This window comes from Sinohyriopsis cumingii, chromosome 11 (assembly GCF_028554795.1).
Source record: "Sinohyriopsis cumingii isolate HCF-2022 chromosome 11, ASM2855479v2, whole genome shotgun sequence".
NCBI classification, from domain to species: Eukaryota; Metazoa; Mollusca; class Bivalvia; order Unionida; family Unionidae; genus Sinohyriopsis; species Sinohyriopsis cumingii.
Genome location: NC_142971.1, coordinates 93,882,592 through 93,901,522, shown reverse-complemented (window position 1 = coordinate 93,901,522; position 18,931 = coordinate 93,882,592). Strand labels below are relative to the sequence as shown.

Sequence of the window (18,931 nt, the reverse complement as noted above, 5' to 3'; positions counted from 1 at the left end):
TAAAGAAGGGTAAAATAGTACACGATTTCAAATAGTAAAAATTACACCATTGGTATTTTTGTTCTTAAATAACCTAAAATTTCATATCACATAAGCTTCGATACTTTGATTTAGTCCAAATACTATTTCTCCTCTTTGGCATTTGGTATATTATAGAAATAGAACAAGTTCATCCTTTGTTTGAATAAGTTTTCAAAATTTTATTTATCTCTTCAGCAGGTATTTTATCCAGTACGAAACTGTTCCAGTTCAGTAATTAAAATGAGATTTGCAAGCATATTTTACATTTTTGTATATAGGTCTTCACACTATCTTCTTCAGAGCCGTTATCAATCAAGTATTGAATTTTTCGTCGATAAAACTTCTATCATGATCAGGAGGGCAATATTAAAGCTATTAGAAATTATGTGAAACTCCTTTAGATCAATATTATTGTTCGCTGGTCTAAATGTTTTATCATCAGGTATTGAGCATTCTGACAACATTGTTCACACATGTAAGTAGATCTGACACTTATATATTTATTTTACAAGGCCAGGTAGACTTTGCTAGCTAAATACTCCACGTTCTGTATTTTCTCTCCATACTGACAAGATTCATTGCATTTGCAAAAATGTTACATCATACCGTGCTCTGTATCTGTTCATTGAATCATCATGAAGTTAAATTGTCAAAAATGATGACTAGTCGTTGTCACTTTAACGCCATTTTTTAGCACATGACAGGCTATATATGGCGACTAGTATGTCTGTGAAGGAAGAACCCGAAAGAACCCGGGAAAGCTCAGGGAAGAACCACAAACCCACGCCACGTAAAGCTACTGGCAAGTTTTCTCACATATCAACGTTGGCATAGCAGAGGCGAGATGCCAGTGGTTTGCAAAGGCGAGCGCCGTAAGCTACTTGTCATCTCAATGGTTTATACATAAAATATTTTTTTCTTCTTCTATTTAAATATTTGTTCAATTGCTTTACCACCTTTAATTGGATTGCAGTAAAGTAAAATGTTGCACGAATATTTGCTTTTCAATATGTAGTCCGTTATTTATTTATCTCAAGTTGTAATATTTCATCAGAGTTGTAAGCACTTACTAAATATTGCTTTAGTGTGTCTAACCATGGCGTGAATATTTATTATGTTTCAGTTGAATGTTTCCACTTGTTTGAATGAGTTACAGTATGTAAATGTAAAATCTAAAATAATAAGTTACAGGCTTGATTGCTGCTTCCATCGCTTCACTATTATGCGGGTACGGTATAACCTGTGGTTTCGTTTTTCAAAACTCTATTTCTTCTTTTATATTTTATGTATACAGTTTAGAGTTTACTGAGTTCTAATTAAAAGAAAAATATCCGACTTATGACCTAATTACCCAGTTAATGACCCCGAAATTGTTTGTTTAATTTTTATGTGTGTTTTAGTGCTAAATTTTAAGCTTATTGTTTTTGTTGCAGGGTTTTACGCCATTTTTCAGCACAAGATGGGCGGCCAGTATAAATGGTGGAGGAAGAACCCGGGGAAACCTCGGATAGTGACACCGACCCACTGAAGCTACTGGCAAACTTTTCACATACCCACGTGCACATTGGCAGAGCCCGAGACTCGAACGCACGCAGACACAGGAGAGACGGCAGTGATTCATAACGCTGAGCGCTTTAGACCACTCGGCCACTCGGGGCCTCTAAGCTTATTGTGTTATTAACTTAAAATTGACTAACTAATCAGATATAGTAGCGTAATTTATAATTGACTAAATTAACTAGATATAACGCATAACTTATAATTGACTAATCAGATATAATAGCATAAAGAGCCATTTATGAACGCATGAGCAAGTTGTTTAACGTTTATTGTATATTGTTGAATTATACTTCATAATACATAGTTTTTAATTTTTAACTGACGGTGTTACTAAGTCCTAATTAGGTAAGGAATTCTGAGTTGTGAACGTATTTAGCTAGGTAATACCATCAGAGCTGGTGGTTTAATATTTAATTTTAAATATTTACGTTCGTGTATGAGTACTGTCATGATTGAAATGATCATGTTTTGAAAATGGTGGATAGTGGGGTATGCTTATCTAACATTTCCTTTTTTATTTGGTGGATATTAAACCAATATCAGGAAGTAGGGGTAGAGTATTTTTATTTGGTGGATATTAAACCAATATCAGGAAGTAGGGGTGGAGTATTTTTATTTGGTGGATATTGAACCAATATCAGGAAGTAGGGGTAGAGTATTTTTATTTGGTGGATATTAAACCAATATCAGGAAGTAGGGGTAGAGTATTTTTATTTGGTGGATATTGAACCAATATCAGGAAGTAGGGGTAGAGTATTTTTATTTGGTGGATATTGAACCAATATCAGGAAGTAGGGGTAGAGTATTTTTATTTGGTGGATATTAAACCAATATCAGGAAGTAGGGGTGGAGTATTTTTATTTGGTGGATATTGAACCAATATCAGGAAGTAGGGGTAGAGTATTTTTATTTGGTGGATATTAAACCAATATCAGGAAGTAGGGGTGGAGTATTTTTATTTGGTGGATATTGAACCAATATCAGGAAGTAGGGGTAGAGTATTTTTATTTGGTGGATATTAAACCAATATCAGGAAGTAGGGGTAGAGTATTTTTATTTGGTGGATATTGAACCAATATCAGGAAGTAGGGGTAGAGTATTTTTATTTGGTGGATATTAAACCAATATCAGGAAGTAGGGGTGGAGTATTTTTATTTGGTGGATATTGAACCAATATCAGGAAGTAGGGGTGGAGTATTTTTATTTGGTGGATATTAAACCAATATCAGGAAGTAGGGGTAGAGTATTTTTATTTGGTGGATATTGAACCAATATCAGGAAGTAGGGGTAGAGTATTTTTATTTGGTGGATATTAAACCAATATCAGGAAGTAGGGGTAGAGTATTTTTATTTGGTGGATATTAAACCAATATCAGGAAGTAGGGGTGGAGTATTTTTATTTGGTGGATATTAAACCAATATCAGGAAGTAGGGGTAGAGTATTTTTATTTGGTGGATATTAAACCAATATCAGGAAGTTGGGGTAGAGTATTTTTATTTGGTGGATATTAAACCAATATCAGGAAGTAGGGGTAGAGTATTTTTATTTGGTGGATATTAAACCAATATCAGGAAGTAGGGGTAGAGTATTTTTATTTGGTGGATATTAAACCAATATCAGGAAGTAGGGTTGGAGTATTTTTATTTGGTGGATATTGAACCAATATCAGGAAGTAGGGGTGGAGTATTTTTATTTGGTGGATATTAAACCAATATCAGGAAGTAGGGGTAGAGTATTTTTATTTGGTGGATATTGAACCAATATCAGGAAGTAGGGGTAGAGTATTTTTATTTGGTGGATATTAAACCAATATCAGGAAGTAGGGGTGGAGTATTTTTATTTGGTGGATATTGAACCAATATCAGGAAGTAGGGGTAGAGTATTTTTATTTGGTGGATATTAAACCAATATCAGGAAGTAGGGGTGGAGTATTTTTATTTGGTGGATATTGAACCAATATCAGGAAGTAGGGGTAGAGTATTTTTATTTGGTGGATATTGAACCAATATCAGGAAGTAGGGGTAGAGTATTTTTATTTGAAAAAAAATTATTGATAATACTGGATTTGGAAATACGAAGTCTATTCTAGGGATACTATTACGCTGGCCTATATTTTCAACAGACCGCTCCGGTGGCCTAGTGGTTAGAGCGTCCGCCTCGGATGCGGGAGGACGCGGTTTCGTACCCGGCCGAGTCATACCAAAGACTTATAAAAGTAGTACTAACAGCTGCCTCGCTTGGCGCTCGGCATTAAGGGTTAGTGTTAGGACTGGTCGGACTGGTGTCAGGATAATGTGACTGGGTGGGACAACATGCTTCATTCTGCGGCATGATGCCCCAGTGCTAGACATCATCATAAACTGCCACTCTGCAGACATCGTAGCGATATGACGGAACTTATTTTAAAGGTACGTTAAAAATCCAAATCAATCTGTCTCTCTCACACACACACACACATATACACACACATGGTAAGAGGAAGGGTCATGGTGACCTAAAATTGCTCCAAAATGTTCTAAAGATAGCACAGTCTATCTATCTATCTAAATAAATGGATACAAGTATTATTATGCCGTACTATGACTTTTAAAAAATAAATCGATTGGCGGGAAACGATAAAAAATGAAATGGGGTACTGGCTATGTAAATATGTACTCGATACTACTGGTTGTAACTATGCTCAACGACGCAGAAGGGTTGACGATTTACCCGGAAGTGTAAATGGATCTGTTTGCACGAATGTCTTAAACCATGGACAGGTACAGTAGTAATCAATAAAAGAATATGTCACCAAGAAGGACCTACTTACTAGCCGTTTTGACGGCTTTATTGGGTAAGTTTCGAAATACGTTCAAATGTAACTTTTTTTGTACTTGTACTCCAGAACAGAAACAGGCGTAAGATAACATAGGTGTCTCAGTCATACTAATATCATTGTAACCGGTGGCTAATTAAGGGCAAATGGCGCTTGGGGCGACGATGAAGACCCAAAGAAGTTTTGGTGCCCCAGGACCTCTGGCGCCCCTGGTTTTGGCGTCCCAAGATTTCCAGGCATTTTATGATCATTTAATACTAGTTATTTCTTAGCAAATTGAGTTGTATTTATAATTAGCTCCTTTTCTCGTCCATTATTCACATGGCTTAACATTCATTAAATAAAATATTTAGGAGGCCCGCTTATCTAGAGTCGTGTCCACAGACTGTGGAAAACGAAAGAAAAAGAAAGTGTAAGTAAAATCTAGTACTTGTTTACATGATTTATGTATGGAAGAACGAGTCATGTTTTGTGGATATGATTTGTTCTTAACTTGTCTCTTTTATTCTCACCTCAAAGCAAAACTTGACTGGTTCGCCATGGAATCGTTAACGTCAATAAAATACTTTACATTTGATTTCAAACTTCCTAGTACGTACTACATGCGTTGTGTCATTCATGGATCCGTACCCCGTTTTGTTTGTTTTGCTGCCGATTGTCATTTATGTCTGTCATATACGGTCACTATTACCTTTATCGATTGATTATCGTTTCTAAACCAGGAGAGACGGGTTATGAACACCACCACACACGACTGCCATTTACTGTGCCAGCCAGAGGACATGACACGTTTAGGCAAATTGTCATTCAATATTGAGATATTTAAATATTTTTCACTACTCAAGTTTGCAATTTTTTATTCTTCCAAGTTTGCGCGAAAGTGTCTGAGAGGAATTTGGTAATGGAAAAGACAGGAGTGTAGGGTTACCGTATTTGCCCTCCCGCTAGATAATCCGATAATGTAAACGGTGAAGAAATCAGCACGTAAAATGAACGAGGTATGTGGTAACTTGATTCTTTTTGGGGCTTGGCTATTTACCACAATCCACCACAATCTACCACAATCCACTACAATCTAACATAATCTACCATGAAAATAGTGCAATCGACCATAACCTTCTACAATTAAGCGTAAAAATACCATAATCGACCAGTATATATGCCTCAGTCCACTACAACTGTACCACAATCCACTAAAATCTACCACAATAAATATGAAAATACCACAATTTACCAAAATCCACTACAATTGGCCATAAAAATACCACATTCAACCACTATTGACCCTGAAAACACAATGATTAACCACAAGGAGGCGGACAACTGAACACCCGATGATCCGGTATTAAACCGTATGAATGGCCACCCTAATTGTATTTTATAGGTATACGGTTATAACTGACACATTCAAAGTGCACAGTAATCCAAACATTATTTTAATAAAATAAGATGTCTGCAATCTCACTGTGAGTAGCGAAAATCGGACTAATTGGTGTCATGCACAAAGATAACATTTTGAACGTATTGCATTATTTAATCGGTTTGTAATTTTTACGTATTCACAATACATAAATATTTGCAAATATTAATCAAATAATGCAAAGCCCCCCAACATTACATTACTTGAATTGATAAGTCTACAACCACTGCATATGGCCATATAAATAAAGCATGAATATATATATATATATATATATATATATATATATATATATATATATATATATATATATATATATAAGAAATTTTTTGATTCATATATACCGATTACTTAGCACATTACTATAATTTATATTCCAGAGGATAATTTAATAGTTTATACATGTTTATATACACCACATCACATAAATTGTCATGAACTAATAATATTAGTCTTACTAATATGAAAAGTCAGCAAATATATGTACAATAAATACGACACGATATGCGTACATTGAAACGTGCCAAAAAAAAAAAACGACCGATTAGCTTCAAATGAGTTTAATTCATATAATGAACACAATATACATGATATAAAAATATTTAGTGCTGCACTCAGTATCACTGTAATTAGGCTTAGTGTTGACTCGTTGCTCTATGATCCTGACCATGTGGATGCGTAGAAGTTTCTCCTTTATTTTCGTTGCATTAAGCAAGATTCCCGGCATTCCATTCTCCAAAGCTGACCGAAATCTAAAAAATAAATGTTCACAACCAGGGAATAATTTTGAAAATCAGTGAAATAATAGGTTTGAGTTGATGATATTTTCTTGCCATGTTTAAATTGTTAAAAAATAATTCGTACAAGTTATCAATCACTTCGCTTAAAGTTTAATTATTACAGCAAACGAACTTTAAATTGAATGAAACAAAGTGAATAATGGCACAAGTTATTCTCTTGTGTTCCGGGCGATTCTTACAGATTACTAGTATATACACGTGACTTTTTGTTTTGTATCCTGAATTTCACACCTGCATGTATATAAATGCAATAAACTGGCAACGAACATAATATGCGTTTACATAAATTTACATTAAATAACAGATCATATACTCATTATTCCCACTATGAAAACAAAGTCATATGGACAGCGTTCTTTTGCATACCAGGGCCCAGCAACGTGGAATGAATTGCCCACTGAACTTAGACACAAAGACACATTGATCCCATTCAAGAGTGCCCTCAAAACTCACTTATTTCGACTGCAAGAACAAACTTAAAGACCTAATAATGTTTCTTACCTTAAATATTCTCAGCATTTTTTTTCTTTTCTTCTGATTTCATGGTGTTTGTTTTTGTAATCATATCATTATAAATGTTTTTTTTTAAAAATCTTATATGTGTTGTCTAATGTTGTAAAGCGCTTAGAGCTTCTAAAGATTAGGCGCTATACAAAGTCCTTATTATTATTATTATTATTATTATAATGGACTGGCAAGGGAGGCAACTAGTGAACTTACTTCCCCGTTGGAAAGTGTTTAGATTGTATGCTATTGGTGTTACATGTAAAGAAGGAAGCTTTGACTTTTCTGAGAAACGATATACAAGCAAACATTTTTCTTGATACATGTATATGGAGTTTTTAACTTATTAAAAACTATCTTAGTAATTAAAGAGTCCTTCTTGGGTCATACAATATTTGTTTTTTTTTTTTAAAAACACGACAAAATAACTTTTGGAAAAAAATTCCATGTCCACCATGACTTTTTTCTATTGGATGGGTATATTCCTAGGTCAGGCAAATTTAAATGCATTCACCGTGTTTGAGCCTTACGCTTTTCCTGTAAATGTTAAGTGACATGCCATGGTTTGATAACGATCACAGTGATTCTTTCTGATCACTCATTACAGTCATCCAAGAGAGCACTGTGGCGCAGTCTAGTTAACAGTGCTGACAAATTAATGACTGCGGTATTCTGAAGTAAATTGTATGCAACAATTATAGAGGAATATTGGGAGCTGAAGTACTAACAAAACTATAGAAATTTCACGTGCATTTACAGTGTCAAGCGTGGAATGTGGGCATGGAATTTTGCACGAAAGTTATAAAAAGAAAACAAAACTATGGTGTAGGCTGAGTGTTGACACTCTGGATGAACGAACGAAAATAAACCTGGCTGGTGTTTGTATAAACGATTGGGAGTTCTTCGTCTGATGAGTGTATGTGTTTAGTATTATGCAAGTCCAGGAAATTTGTGTGATGGTGTCTAAGAATTTTGTTTAAAAATTAATTTTTCCTCATGCAGGTGTTTGGTTTTTTAACACACACACACACACACACAGACACACACACATATCTATCTATCTATCTATCTATCTATCTATCTATCTATCTATATATATATATATATATATATATATATATATAGAGAGAGAGAGAGAGAGAGAGAGAGAGAGAGAGAGAGAGAAAGGAGAAAGGCAGGCTCAGAACACGTCCCTTCCGTATTTTGCTCATTTTACTTTTAGAGCACAATAAAATGCACTTTTCTCCTAAATATAAAGGTAATATTGCATGGCCTTATAACTTTCTGAAAAGCCAATAGTTGTTGTCGACTAAGTTTGTACTTTCTTTTTCAGACCACGTTGCATCAGATATCTGTAATTACAAAGGAGATCATGCAGAATCATGCCTGGCAGGCTGTTGCGGTCCGAGCTACAACCAATACTGCTGCGATTCTAACTTGTGAGCCTAATCTCACCAATGATACATGCTAACAAAACAATTTCATTATATATATATATATATATATATATATATATATATATATATATATATATATATATATATATATATATATATATATATATATATATATGTATGTATATATATATATATATTTATTTTTTTTTCTTCTCTTTTTCTTCTTTTTTCTCTGAATTATGTCCCCTGTTTACAATTAGATAAGAATATCTTTATATTATTTTACTTTGCAGAAAAACTTAACTGGTAAAAGTATAATCTAATATCATTTAAATAAATTTACTAATTCTTTACAAATGAAAGTGCATTTTAAATTAATTCTCAATATAATATGATTAATTTTTTTATAAAATACTTGATATGTAAGCATTATGCACACCATCATTTCTTATTAAATAAATTGAGTTCTGATAAACTATTTAACATTTATCAAGAATATATCAATAAGTGTGCATTATACATAATGCAAATAGTGATAAAACTGTTTATCTCTATTTAGTCATAAATTACATATATATATTTGGTCTCTTACTGCTTTCCATAACAGCAACATTTTAAATTAATGAAGACAATTTTAACTAATTCTTCATGATCTGATATTCTAGTAACATACTGAGTTACATCCTTTCATCAAGTGATTGGTGAAAATATTGTTAATTCTGATAGCTTCTCCTTCTCCAAGCTATATTTCTTTCTCGTCATTCACTGTATTGCTTAAGAAACACAAGTTGCCTGATTCTTCTTGATGGCTACCCTGATATATAGATTCTTCTGCAGGCAACAAGGAGATACCGAAATGTAATGCTTCAGTGAGGATTCCATGTTCATTCCCAGCTCCCTAAATGATAAAGACATGTGACACTTTTACCCGCACCTCTGTAAGAAATTCCTTCCTTCAAAATAATTAAATCATTATATTTCTGTTCCTAACAGGGATGCTGGGACCATCGGAGGGATTATAGTTGGTTGTGTTATCGGGTTGGCATTCCTTCTAACAACAATGATAATATGTTGTTGTTGTTTGCGTAGGAAAGCACCAGGTGCTGGAACTCTTCAACCTCCTGCAGTTCCATGTAGGTATTGCACATTCAAGCTATTTATGATTGCAAGGCGTTTTTTAAGATCTGGAAGTAAACACTGATTGAGTAATAAATAATAATAATAATAATAATAATAATAATAATTCATCTACATGTAGTTTGCAGAAACAATATTTGGTTCAAGTTTGTGGTCTTTAATAATTAGTGTCAGTTACTTCCTTTTGTTAGTCACTATCATTCTAGTGAGGGGAAATAACATATAGATAATACACACACATAAATGTAAACGCCTACACTTCAGCACTTGTGAACACTTAAGTACATATTCCCACTTATCTGTACTTTTGAATACTTAAGCACTCTTTCTTTGTGTACTTTAAAATACATTTTTGTACGCTGCATCCAATTATGGTATCTGGAACTGGTGTGATACTAAGCAGACTGTGGCCATTCGTTGTAGAAAGTTATGGCACTTATTCTATGCAAAATGTGAATTTGTGTGGCAATTAAACTGCATCGGATGCCTCATTTAAAACAAATTAGATATTATTTGGCAGCCACTAAAAATATATAGGGAAAGATCGATAACCAGCATTTTTTGATAATTATAAAAGAAATGTGAAAATACTCCCCCGAAAACATTCAAAGCAACCCCCCCCAACTGCCCTCCCCAAACACCCCTCACCATGCTGTGATCATCTCTTTAAACTCAAATATGTTTATCGGATGCAGTGATGCAGAAATCCATTTTCTAAAGGAGTTAAGAGATTGTAAAGACTCCAGTTTTAGACAATATATTTAATTAGTACCTTATCACCGCTTTGTAACCGTCAGCAAAGTCACAGTGTAATTCACCTAACATCGTTTTGCTGCTTCTAGATGGTAAAATTATAGTTTAGTATTTAGAAACTGGCATGTTTTACGCGGCTTTGTTAAAAAGCTTTGAATCAGAAGACCCATATCATCCCCCAGGTGTTTGCATTAGTGAGGCATTGCATTATGTGGTGCAGTTAACTTCGTAATTCTAATCGTATATATGTATATAGCTGTTTTTGACTCGGTAAAATTATGAACCATTTTTAGTCCATGTATGTATGTATGTATGTATGTATGTATGTATGTATGTATGTATGTATGTATGCATGTATGGGGAATGCAAAGCGCAAAGGTGTTTAAAAAAGTATTCACATTCAGCTAGATATAGTCTCAACTGGAGAATGCAGGCAAAATTATTTATTTTATGTGCTTATCATTTGGTTTAAATTACATCCGAATTGATAACGACGAGCACCACCAATCATCGAGTACTGTATTGTTTGGCTAGCTCCAGACCTCGTACTCCGTGTACCCCTAAATGAACAATATATGTGATGCTGTTACACGTAACAAGTTTTAATCTGAATGCCTTGTAGAAAGATTTTGTAAAGGACTAACATCCTTGCATCAATCATAATGTAGTCGCTGATTATGACAGTCTAATGGTAGTCAACCTTTCACCATATTTTTTTCAGGGTTCACAACAGGGACGGCAATACCTTCAACAATGACCAATGACACTCAAATGACAATGACACCATTGGCCCAGGAGCTGTGCCCACCGCCATATGAGGAATACCAGCGATATGGGAATAGTAATCCAAGTAGCAATTTGATTATGGACACAAAGCAATATGACGCACCACCTCCATCATACGAACAGGCAATCAAGAACTACGAAATCCACAATAAAGATGGTTGTTGAAAATGATTAAGTTTTCTGTGTAATGCATTGAGTACATGCAGTTATTAAGGTAGAATAAGAGAGAAAGTTAAAGACTGGATCGGATACATATAACAATATCCACCATCTTATTATCTGAAAGGAATAACTGTGACACTCATTTGTATTTAAAAAGAATAAAAAGTTACAAAAACAAATAGAGGACGAAATTCAGACAGGAAGAACAAAAATCAAAGAAAAGAAGACGAGTAAATTCATGGATCGCAACCAAATTTTGAAATTGAACCAGTAGGGACACTCTACTTGTTTTCACTCACTATCGGCATAAATGGACACTAACTGTCTTAGCGTGAAATACATTAAACATATTATATTTATTTATGTCAGAACCGGATGGATAAAGTTTGTCACGAAAGATGTGAAAATGTCGCTCTAATATATATTTGACTTTTGCCCTACCCATAAGCACTAACGAAGAGGACATTATGAATGACTAAAATACAGAATTTGTGTAATTACTGTCCAGTAAATTATCTGACGAGTGTAATTACTGTCCAGTAAATTATCTGACGAGTGTCACAATATCCAAGACACTAAAAATGGGGATGATGATTTCCCCAACCACTCTCCAATAAAAGACAAAAGGGAAAGACAATGCAGACTTGCACTATATTCATGAAATAATTTAAAGACCATCATTTCAATGTTGGGGTGGGGGGTGGGGGTGGGGGAGTGATGACACATATAAAATGATGGAATAATTGTATGACAGAAAACGTAAGGACATGTTAGGCTGGTATTGTCAAAGATAAACCTTCCAAAGTAACATATAACAATAAAGTTGAACGTTTTAGAAAAGGCCAGCTTCATTATTTCGTTAGATCCGACTTAGTAAGTATTCAGAAATCAATATTATCTATGAATAAGATCAAATAAAGTCTTACTATAAATTTAGTTAAGCACTGAACATTGCTTTTAGAAACATTTCATATTGAAATGCCATATATTTTAAATCCCAACCAGCATCCTGGAGTAGAAAAAGAATGTCTGGGCTAGAATATGTGACAAAACTATGAAATCAATTCTTAGGGAAGTATAATGTAGAAATTGCATATAAAAAGACAATACAGTGATTAGACATGTCTGCAGATGAATTTAATGATTGTTTAGATGTAATTTGAGAGGAATCTTTTGTTTGGATATTCGTTGGAATTACAATGTTCTCATTGACTTTGGACAAAAATATAATTCTGGGATAGTCGTAAATCATTTAAAGTAGTTTTGTACAAGGCATTGTGATACATTAAGATTGTTGGCACTTCAGCATGTTCAAGGATATTCAAATTTAGAACACAGTGCTTGCTGGACAGTTTCAAATTTAGAACACAATACTAGGTGGCCATATCCAAATTTAGAACACAGTGGACAGTTTCAGATTTAGAACACAATACGAGTTGACCATATCCAAATTTAGAACACAATCCTAGGTCGCTATATTCAAATTTTGAGCACAGACATAGGTGGATGTATTCAGATTTAGAACCCAGTGCTAAATGGACATACTCAAATTTGTCAATCGCATCGAAGACAGATTATTGTGAAACGTTTCATTAATTTAATGCATAAGTCAGTGAGAGATGTAGTTGGAAAAAAGTGTGAAAACGTATAAAAGAGACTTACATTATTCATTGCTTCCTATAAAAAACTTTCTTTTATTGCAGAAAAATTGGGGTTTCTTTTGTCAGCCACAGATAATTTTAAGACATGAAAAAATTTCACCTTTGGTTCAATGTGCAAGTTTGGGGATCTAGAATTTTGTATAATGTATAATAAAATTTTGAACATGTGATCACTGATATGACTTAATACTTCGTTGCAGTAGTCACAACCAAATGTATGAAGACATGGCGTCTTTTGATGTGGAATAAATAGTAATTTTCATAAGTATGAACAACTAATAGTCGGACCTGATTTTATTGATAAGATTTAGTATTTTACGGATAAATTGGTATGATTGCTGGCCACAAACTCTTGTATAAGTGTTCAAACGTTGGTATGCTTGCTGCCACAACAGTTGTTTAAATGCCCATACGTTGGTATGCTTGTTGGCCACAACAGCTGTGAAAATACCCATTATTTGCATCTTAGATTTAGTTGGTCTATATTAGGATGAGCAGATTGGAATATTTGCAAAATAAGTCATTTAAGACACATGACTATTAATTAGACACAAGAGTAGATTTTGGTAAATGTATAAAACAATGTCACATTGAATGTGTGAAAAGACTTATGCATTTGCTATCGAAGTAGTGTTATTGCTGACCATAATCACTTTTAGATGAATTTTTATATATTTATTCAGTTTATATGGGGATTTGACGTTATAAATATATGACACATTACACATTGAACATGTGTCCATTGATAAAGGTATCATTCATCTTTGGTTCACATTGTAAGCTCAGGGAATAGACTTTGGTAAGTGTATGAAAAAGTCCCATTTTGAGCACAGGCTTAAATATTGTTATGTGTACTTAATTTAATTGTTTATTTGTTGGTTTTAATTATTTAAAATTTTATTACATGCTATTGTAATGTAATATTGTATGCAGGAATCGACCTTGGCCAAAACTGAGTTCATTTCTGCTTGACCTGATTTGACGTTTTTAAATTTCATTTTATTTAAACAACCAATACATAGCTAAATTATTCTCTATGTGTATGGGCTTAATATCAGGATTAAGTTTAATTTAAGAAGTTAATATGTTTATTTTGGGCAAAGATTTGGAATTTGCAGATAGCAATCCAGGCTATGGTTTTGATTTTGTCAACATCAGGATCAGTGTGGTAGGTTTTTTTTGTTCTCCATTAGGTAACGTTTTCTTTTTTAGAAATGCAAATTGTGACCTGAGGTAAAGTAAATAACTATCTGTTCTTGCAATTGTGAGGACTTGGTAATTCGTGCTTTAACATCTAGCACTTTCAAGTTGTATTATCTTGTGACCAGTTGGGCTGAATTTTATTTTCTTAAAATTATTGAATTCAAGTGAGTATGTTCTTGGGAAATACAAAGTGCTCTGATAAAATTCTTTGATAGAGACAGTGATTGGAATTTATACTAAATTCAAATGTGGAATTATATTACTTTGATTCAGCAAAAGACTGTTGACACATCAACACTCTATAAACTATAACAGACACATTATCGACTTCAGTTTTTGGATTTCTTCGGGACGTGTATTGAGTTTTACTCATTACTTTAAATTACTAGGATTTGTGTCTGTAATTCTTGGATTATGTTGGGATTTAATTCGCTATACCGTAAGTTCTTTTTGTCATTTTCACTTTTTATTCTAGGTAAATAAATTATATTTGTTAAAACATATAAGGTTTGTTGTCTTTTACTCTTTTCTGTTACTTATTTTAAGAACATGGACTCTAACAGTATTTTACTAATGTAAGTAGTAGTATTGTTGGACACAAACAATTGTAGGTATTTTCATACACTGTGTCTTTGCTTCAGCTTAGCAATATGGGGTACAGGATTTTATAAAAGTATAAAAACGAATTTGTTTCTTTTTATTATAAAAAACAATGTTCTGCGCTTATACGATCAGCTATGTTACACTAATAGCGACTGATTCCTTGACCACCACAAATCAAGCAATCTATTGTTATTATGTACCGTGATAGGTAAACATGGAGTTGGCTTGACTTTACATAGTTCCAGTCTTGAAAATTCTTTTAAACCTTGGGGTATCATTGCCTAATTAAGTCGTAACGTTACTGTCGATATCACTCAATATTTTCAAAACTTTGGTATCACTTATATTAGTGGATTTTCAGTTTTCATTCATCTTGCTGTTGGTCCAAACCACAAATCCGAAGACCCAATGAGAAAGTAGCCACACACAATAAAGAAGTCCACCCAACACAACTTTCCTATTTTGTTTAATTGCTAGAGGTAAAAAAGCTATTTGATAAATAAACATCGTGTCTGTTATCTAAGTTAAAATATTAACTGTTACAAGTGTTTGTTTTATTTCAAACCTTTAAAATTAAACATAAAGCATTCTATACTGTATCTAGATGGTAATCGGGGTCTAATTTCCATTCTCGGCCTTAAATAGATGTACAGTGGCATAAGAAAGGATAGAGGAAATGTCGCAAACACAAGAATTACTGAAAATGAAAGAAAAAATAATACATTATGCTTGTATGTAAAAATTAGATTTAATACTGATACAAATCGATTCTTCATGCAAGTAAAACAGTTGGAGAAACATTTTAATCCTGGTGAAAGAATGTATCTTTTTACTTTTGCATGCATAATCCCTACGAACAACATACTCTAAAATACTGGAACTACTGCTTCAAGCAAAATTACTAATTAAACAGGATATATATTAAAACAGAATACTGAAGCTGGCATTTAACTGATTCATAAGAGAGCTGCAGTGAAGGCGCTTTGCTATGTGGATACAAAAGGAATGATGATGATATAGGAATTGCTTCCCTTTAATTACTGGACTTGCTTCTCCAAGGCAGTAAATCCCAATAGTAAACTTATTCATATAAATCAAAAGAGATTCCGTGATTAGTTTCCCTTTGTAGCGTTTATGACTCACGGTACTAATCCAGTTCCCATAGTAAACCTATGCAAACACCATGGCATTAAAAATTCAATAACTTAACATTTTTCAGTGCTCATGATCAAACCTATATTCATCAGTATAGATGAAACCAGGATGTCAGCTTCTGTGTAAAGGAAAGGATAGGAGCCGCGGCATTTTCTGGACCTGCATGTGTTTTGAAACATGTGCTTTCAATTCCGCACCAAAGAGTCAGGTGCTAATTTTAGTAATGAGTGGTCCAAACTAAAGACTGATAAAGGACTGAAATTCCATTAATAAAACAATGTCTGTATATTTTTTTACTTACAACTAGGATAAACTCTCAAAAGATTCTTTTTCCTACAGCATAACTTGCATTATTAAGCAATCCTGGTCAGCCAAAGCCATATATACCCATTTCCAGGCTGGTTCCCATTTTTCCATGCCATTAGTACCGTGTGTCCTTTAACGCCACGCTTCAGCATATGATAAGCTAAACATGGTGACCAGTAAATTTGGTGAAGGGAAGACCCCGAGAAGAGCCACCGACCGACAGGAAGCTGCTGGCAAGCTTTCTCAGACACCCACGTTGGTCAAGCCGATACTCGAACTCACACAGACATAGATAAAATGTATGATCTGTAAAGCAGAGTGCCATAGACCACTCGGTCACATGGATCCCCAGAGATCAAGCGATGACGATAAAGCATATTGATTTTGGCAGTATTTGACCACAGCTCTATTTTGTCATCATATTTACTGTTTAGTTGAATAAAAGGATACAGATAAATCCAACATTCAAGTCACCCTGTAGTTGATAGCATATTAAAAATTATTCTGATTTACTTGCGCCTTTAAGTGTATTGAACATGACAACAGTTATTCATGTGCAACTATCAACAGACAGTAAAATGTATAAATTTAGATATTAGCAATTATTTCATATTTACTTTTTAAGACCATCGCTATTAAATATCCTTTCTTACTTTTTCATGAACTTTATCCGTGACCACAAATAATCACAAGACTTTATCCCTATTTGCTATCAAATAAAGTATAATAGATTATGCATAAATAATATGTCTTGCGAAATGCTGCCACATTGGCAAACAGAAGCAGCTTACCACTGTGAGTGTATCCACTACTGAAGGGCGAAAAAAATGGCTAAACATGGGCTGCAGCCAATCACCGCTATGTTAAGCTCTGGAGAAATCCTTTGGCTCGTTGCAGGACGACCATATAAACCACCATGTAGCCCATTCAGAGTTGTACCCATGTGAGAAGCGTAACATTGCACCATTCATACATATATCAGGTGCCACTGGAATTTTCTGTAAAAGCAAGCCATTTATATCTTCTTTACACACCTCTCGAAACATGGATGTGATGTAAAGCATCATGTTCCTGATAAACTTTCAAGTTAAGGGTTCAAGATTTGGAACCCTAGTAATGTGCAATAGCTATGGTTATTAACATGTGGACTCCAAACTTAAATCTCCATTTTGTGCTTTCTTTATATGAAAGCGGCCATACCATAGTGATGAGAGACACCCATACAGTTGGTATACAGGTATATCAGCAATGGCTGATCATAATTAGGATGTCTTGTAAGAAACATTATCATGTACATCAAAAATGTGTCTGTCTGCAAACTAACTGATGTACTTTGAACATCTTGTGTGTGACGTTGCAATGCCAGACCATACCCCGTGAACCAGAACAACGTGAAGGACAGGTTTGACCTGTGGATTAATTGGAAGCAATGTTGCTAAATTTACATACATACATCATTGTCTTTTCTTTTAACCTATTAGGCAATTGTTTTCCAAGAACATTACATATACTAACAGGAAACAATTCATTAATATTACCAAACATTCATATTTCTGGTCTAAAATCATCCATGACCAGAATGCTTTCAATTTCTCTGGCCCTGTCTAGAGCACCACTAGTGGTCTGCAATTAGCACATTACTAGCTGGATATTGGATCTCTGCAAGGGCATGGGTAATTGACTAGGAGGACTGGCATGTTGTTCACAGTGCCATGGCTAGGCCTGGGCGATTAGCTATGTTTGCTGGTATGATGACTGCGGGCAGCATAAACAATCTGCTACAATCAACAACTTAATTGCGATATCTCAAGCATAACGAATGATTATAGCATGATGATTTATCCAAGAATCTTAATAAAATAAAAAATTCATTTATATTTGTTAATACAAACGCAGGGGATAAATTTACCAAGAAACTTGTCTCTTTCTGAAAGTTGGTTTCAAGAAATTCTAGTAGTCATTGCAGATGCGCTAGCCTAGTTGTTAATTCTAATCATGGATGAGCGGACATGCATACAGGATTTGCTTCCCTTAGATAATTGAACTTGCAGCTCGAAGGAAGTAAAATCCAATGTAACTAAGTACATGGAAGAGTCCCTTCAAGTGTTTATTTAAAAAAAATAACAACATTTGTCCTCGATAAAAGCCAAATTAATAATTGATCTTCGTTTTAGTCAGAGTCTGCTAATTGGGTGTTGGTGTTTGCAGACAAAGCAATGGAGGCTGTAGCCTGTTCTTGGAATAAAAACTTGTCCTATCTGTATGATAATATTCTTTCTCCATATATAATTTCACTTCTATCACCATTCCACCTGTAGGATCCAGGACCAGAAAATGAAAATGTAGCGACACTAACGCTGGACAATGTTTATATATTGGCTTCTTCGTTTCTGTGACATAATGATCATGCTACAACTAGTCATTACTTTCAAAGCAAATAAGGATTTTCAAAGTCTGTGTTATTCTAACTGAAATTAGGGTTTCAAGTACACACATATACATTCTATAAATATTGTAAATACAAGGTTACATACACATTATTTTGAAAGTTATGGAACCATGCTGTCATTGAAACATATTGAAACCCGCTGATGGGGAGAAAATATTTATGGGAATTTTAAATCTAATAATTTTTTTGTTGGATAGA

General features: G+C 34.1%; 1 protein-coding gene across 2 annotated transcripts; it reads left to right on the top strand.

The window, feature by feature from the left end:
* The first annotated feature begins 4,284 nt into the window (after positions 1-4,284).
* Positions 4,285-14,726, top strand: LOC149789022 (uncharacterized). 2 transcript variants are annotated; one of them, XR_016424285.1, is made up of 5 exons: positions 4,285-4,415; positions 8,455-8,560; positions 9,512-9,651; positions 11,130-12,733; positions 12,793-14,726. XR_016424285.1 is itself a non-coding variant. In XM_089975184.1 (4 exons), exons 1-4 carry the CDS (start codon positions 4,367-4,369, stop codon positions 11,357-11,359), a joined length of 525 nt encoding a protein of 174 aa, XP_089831310.1. In that variant the 5' UTR covers positions 4,285-4,366; the 3' UTR covers positions 11,360-14,726. The 2 variants fall into 2 exon arrangements, 1 of the variants encoding a protein (XP_089831310.1); XM_089975184.1 differs by having other exon boundaries at positions 11,130-14,726.
* The last annotated feature ends 4,205 nt before the right edge of the window (positions 14,727-18,931 follow it).

Coding starts and splice junctions, on each gene's coding strand:
- LOC149789022 (XM_089975184.1), top strand. CDS start 4,367: ATGTCACCAAGAAGGACCTACTTACTAGCCGTTTTGACGGCTTTATTG. Junction 8,561..9,511: donor TACTGCTGCGATTCTAACTT/GTGAGCCTAATC, acceptor TGTTCCTAACAG/GGATGCTGGGACCATCGGAG. Junction 9,652..11,129: donor TCAACCTCCTGCAGTTCCAT/GTAGGTATTGCA, acceptor TATTTTTTTCAG/GGTTCACAACAGGGACGGCA.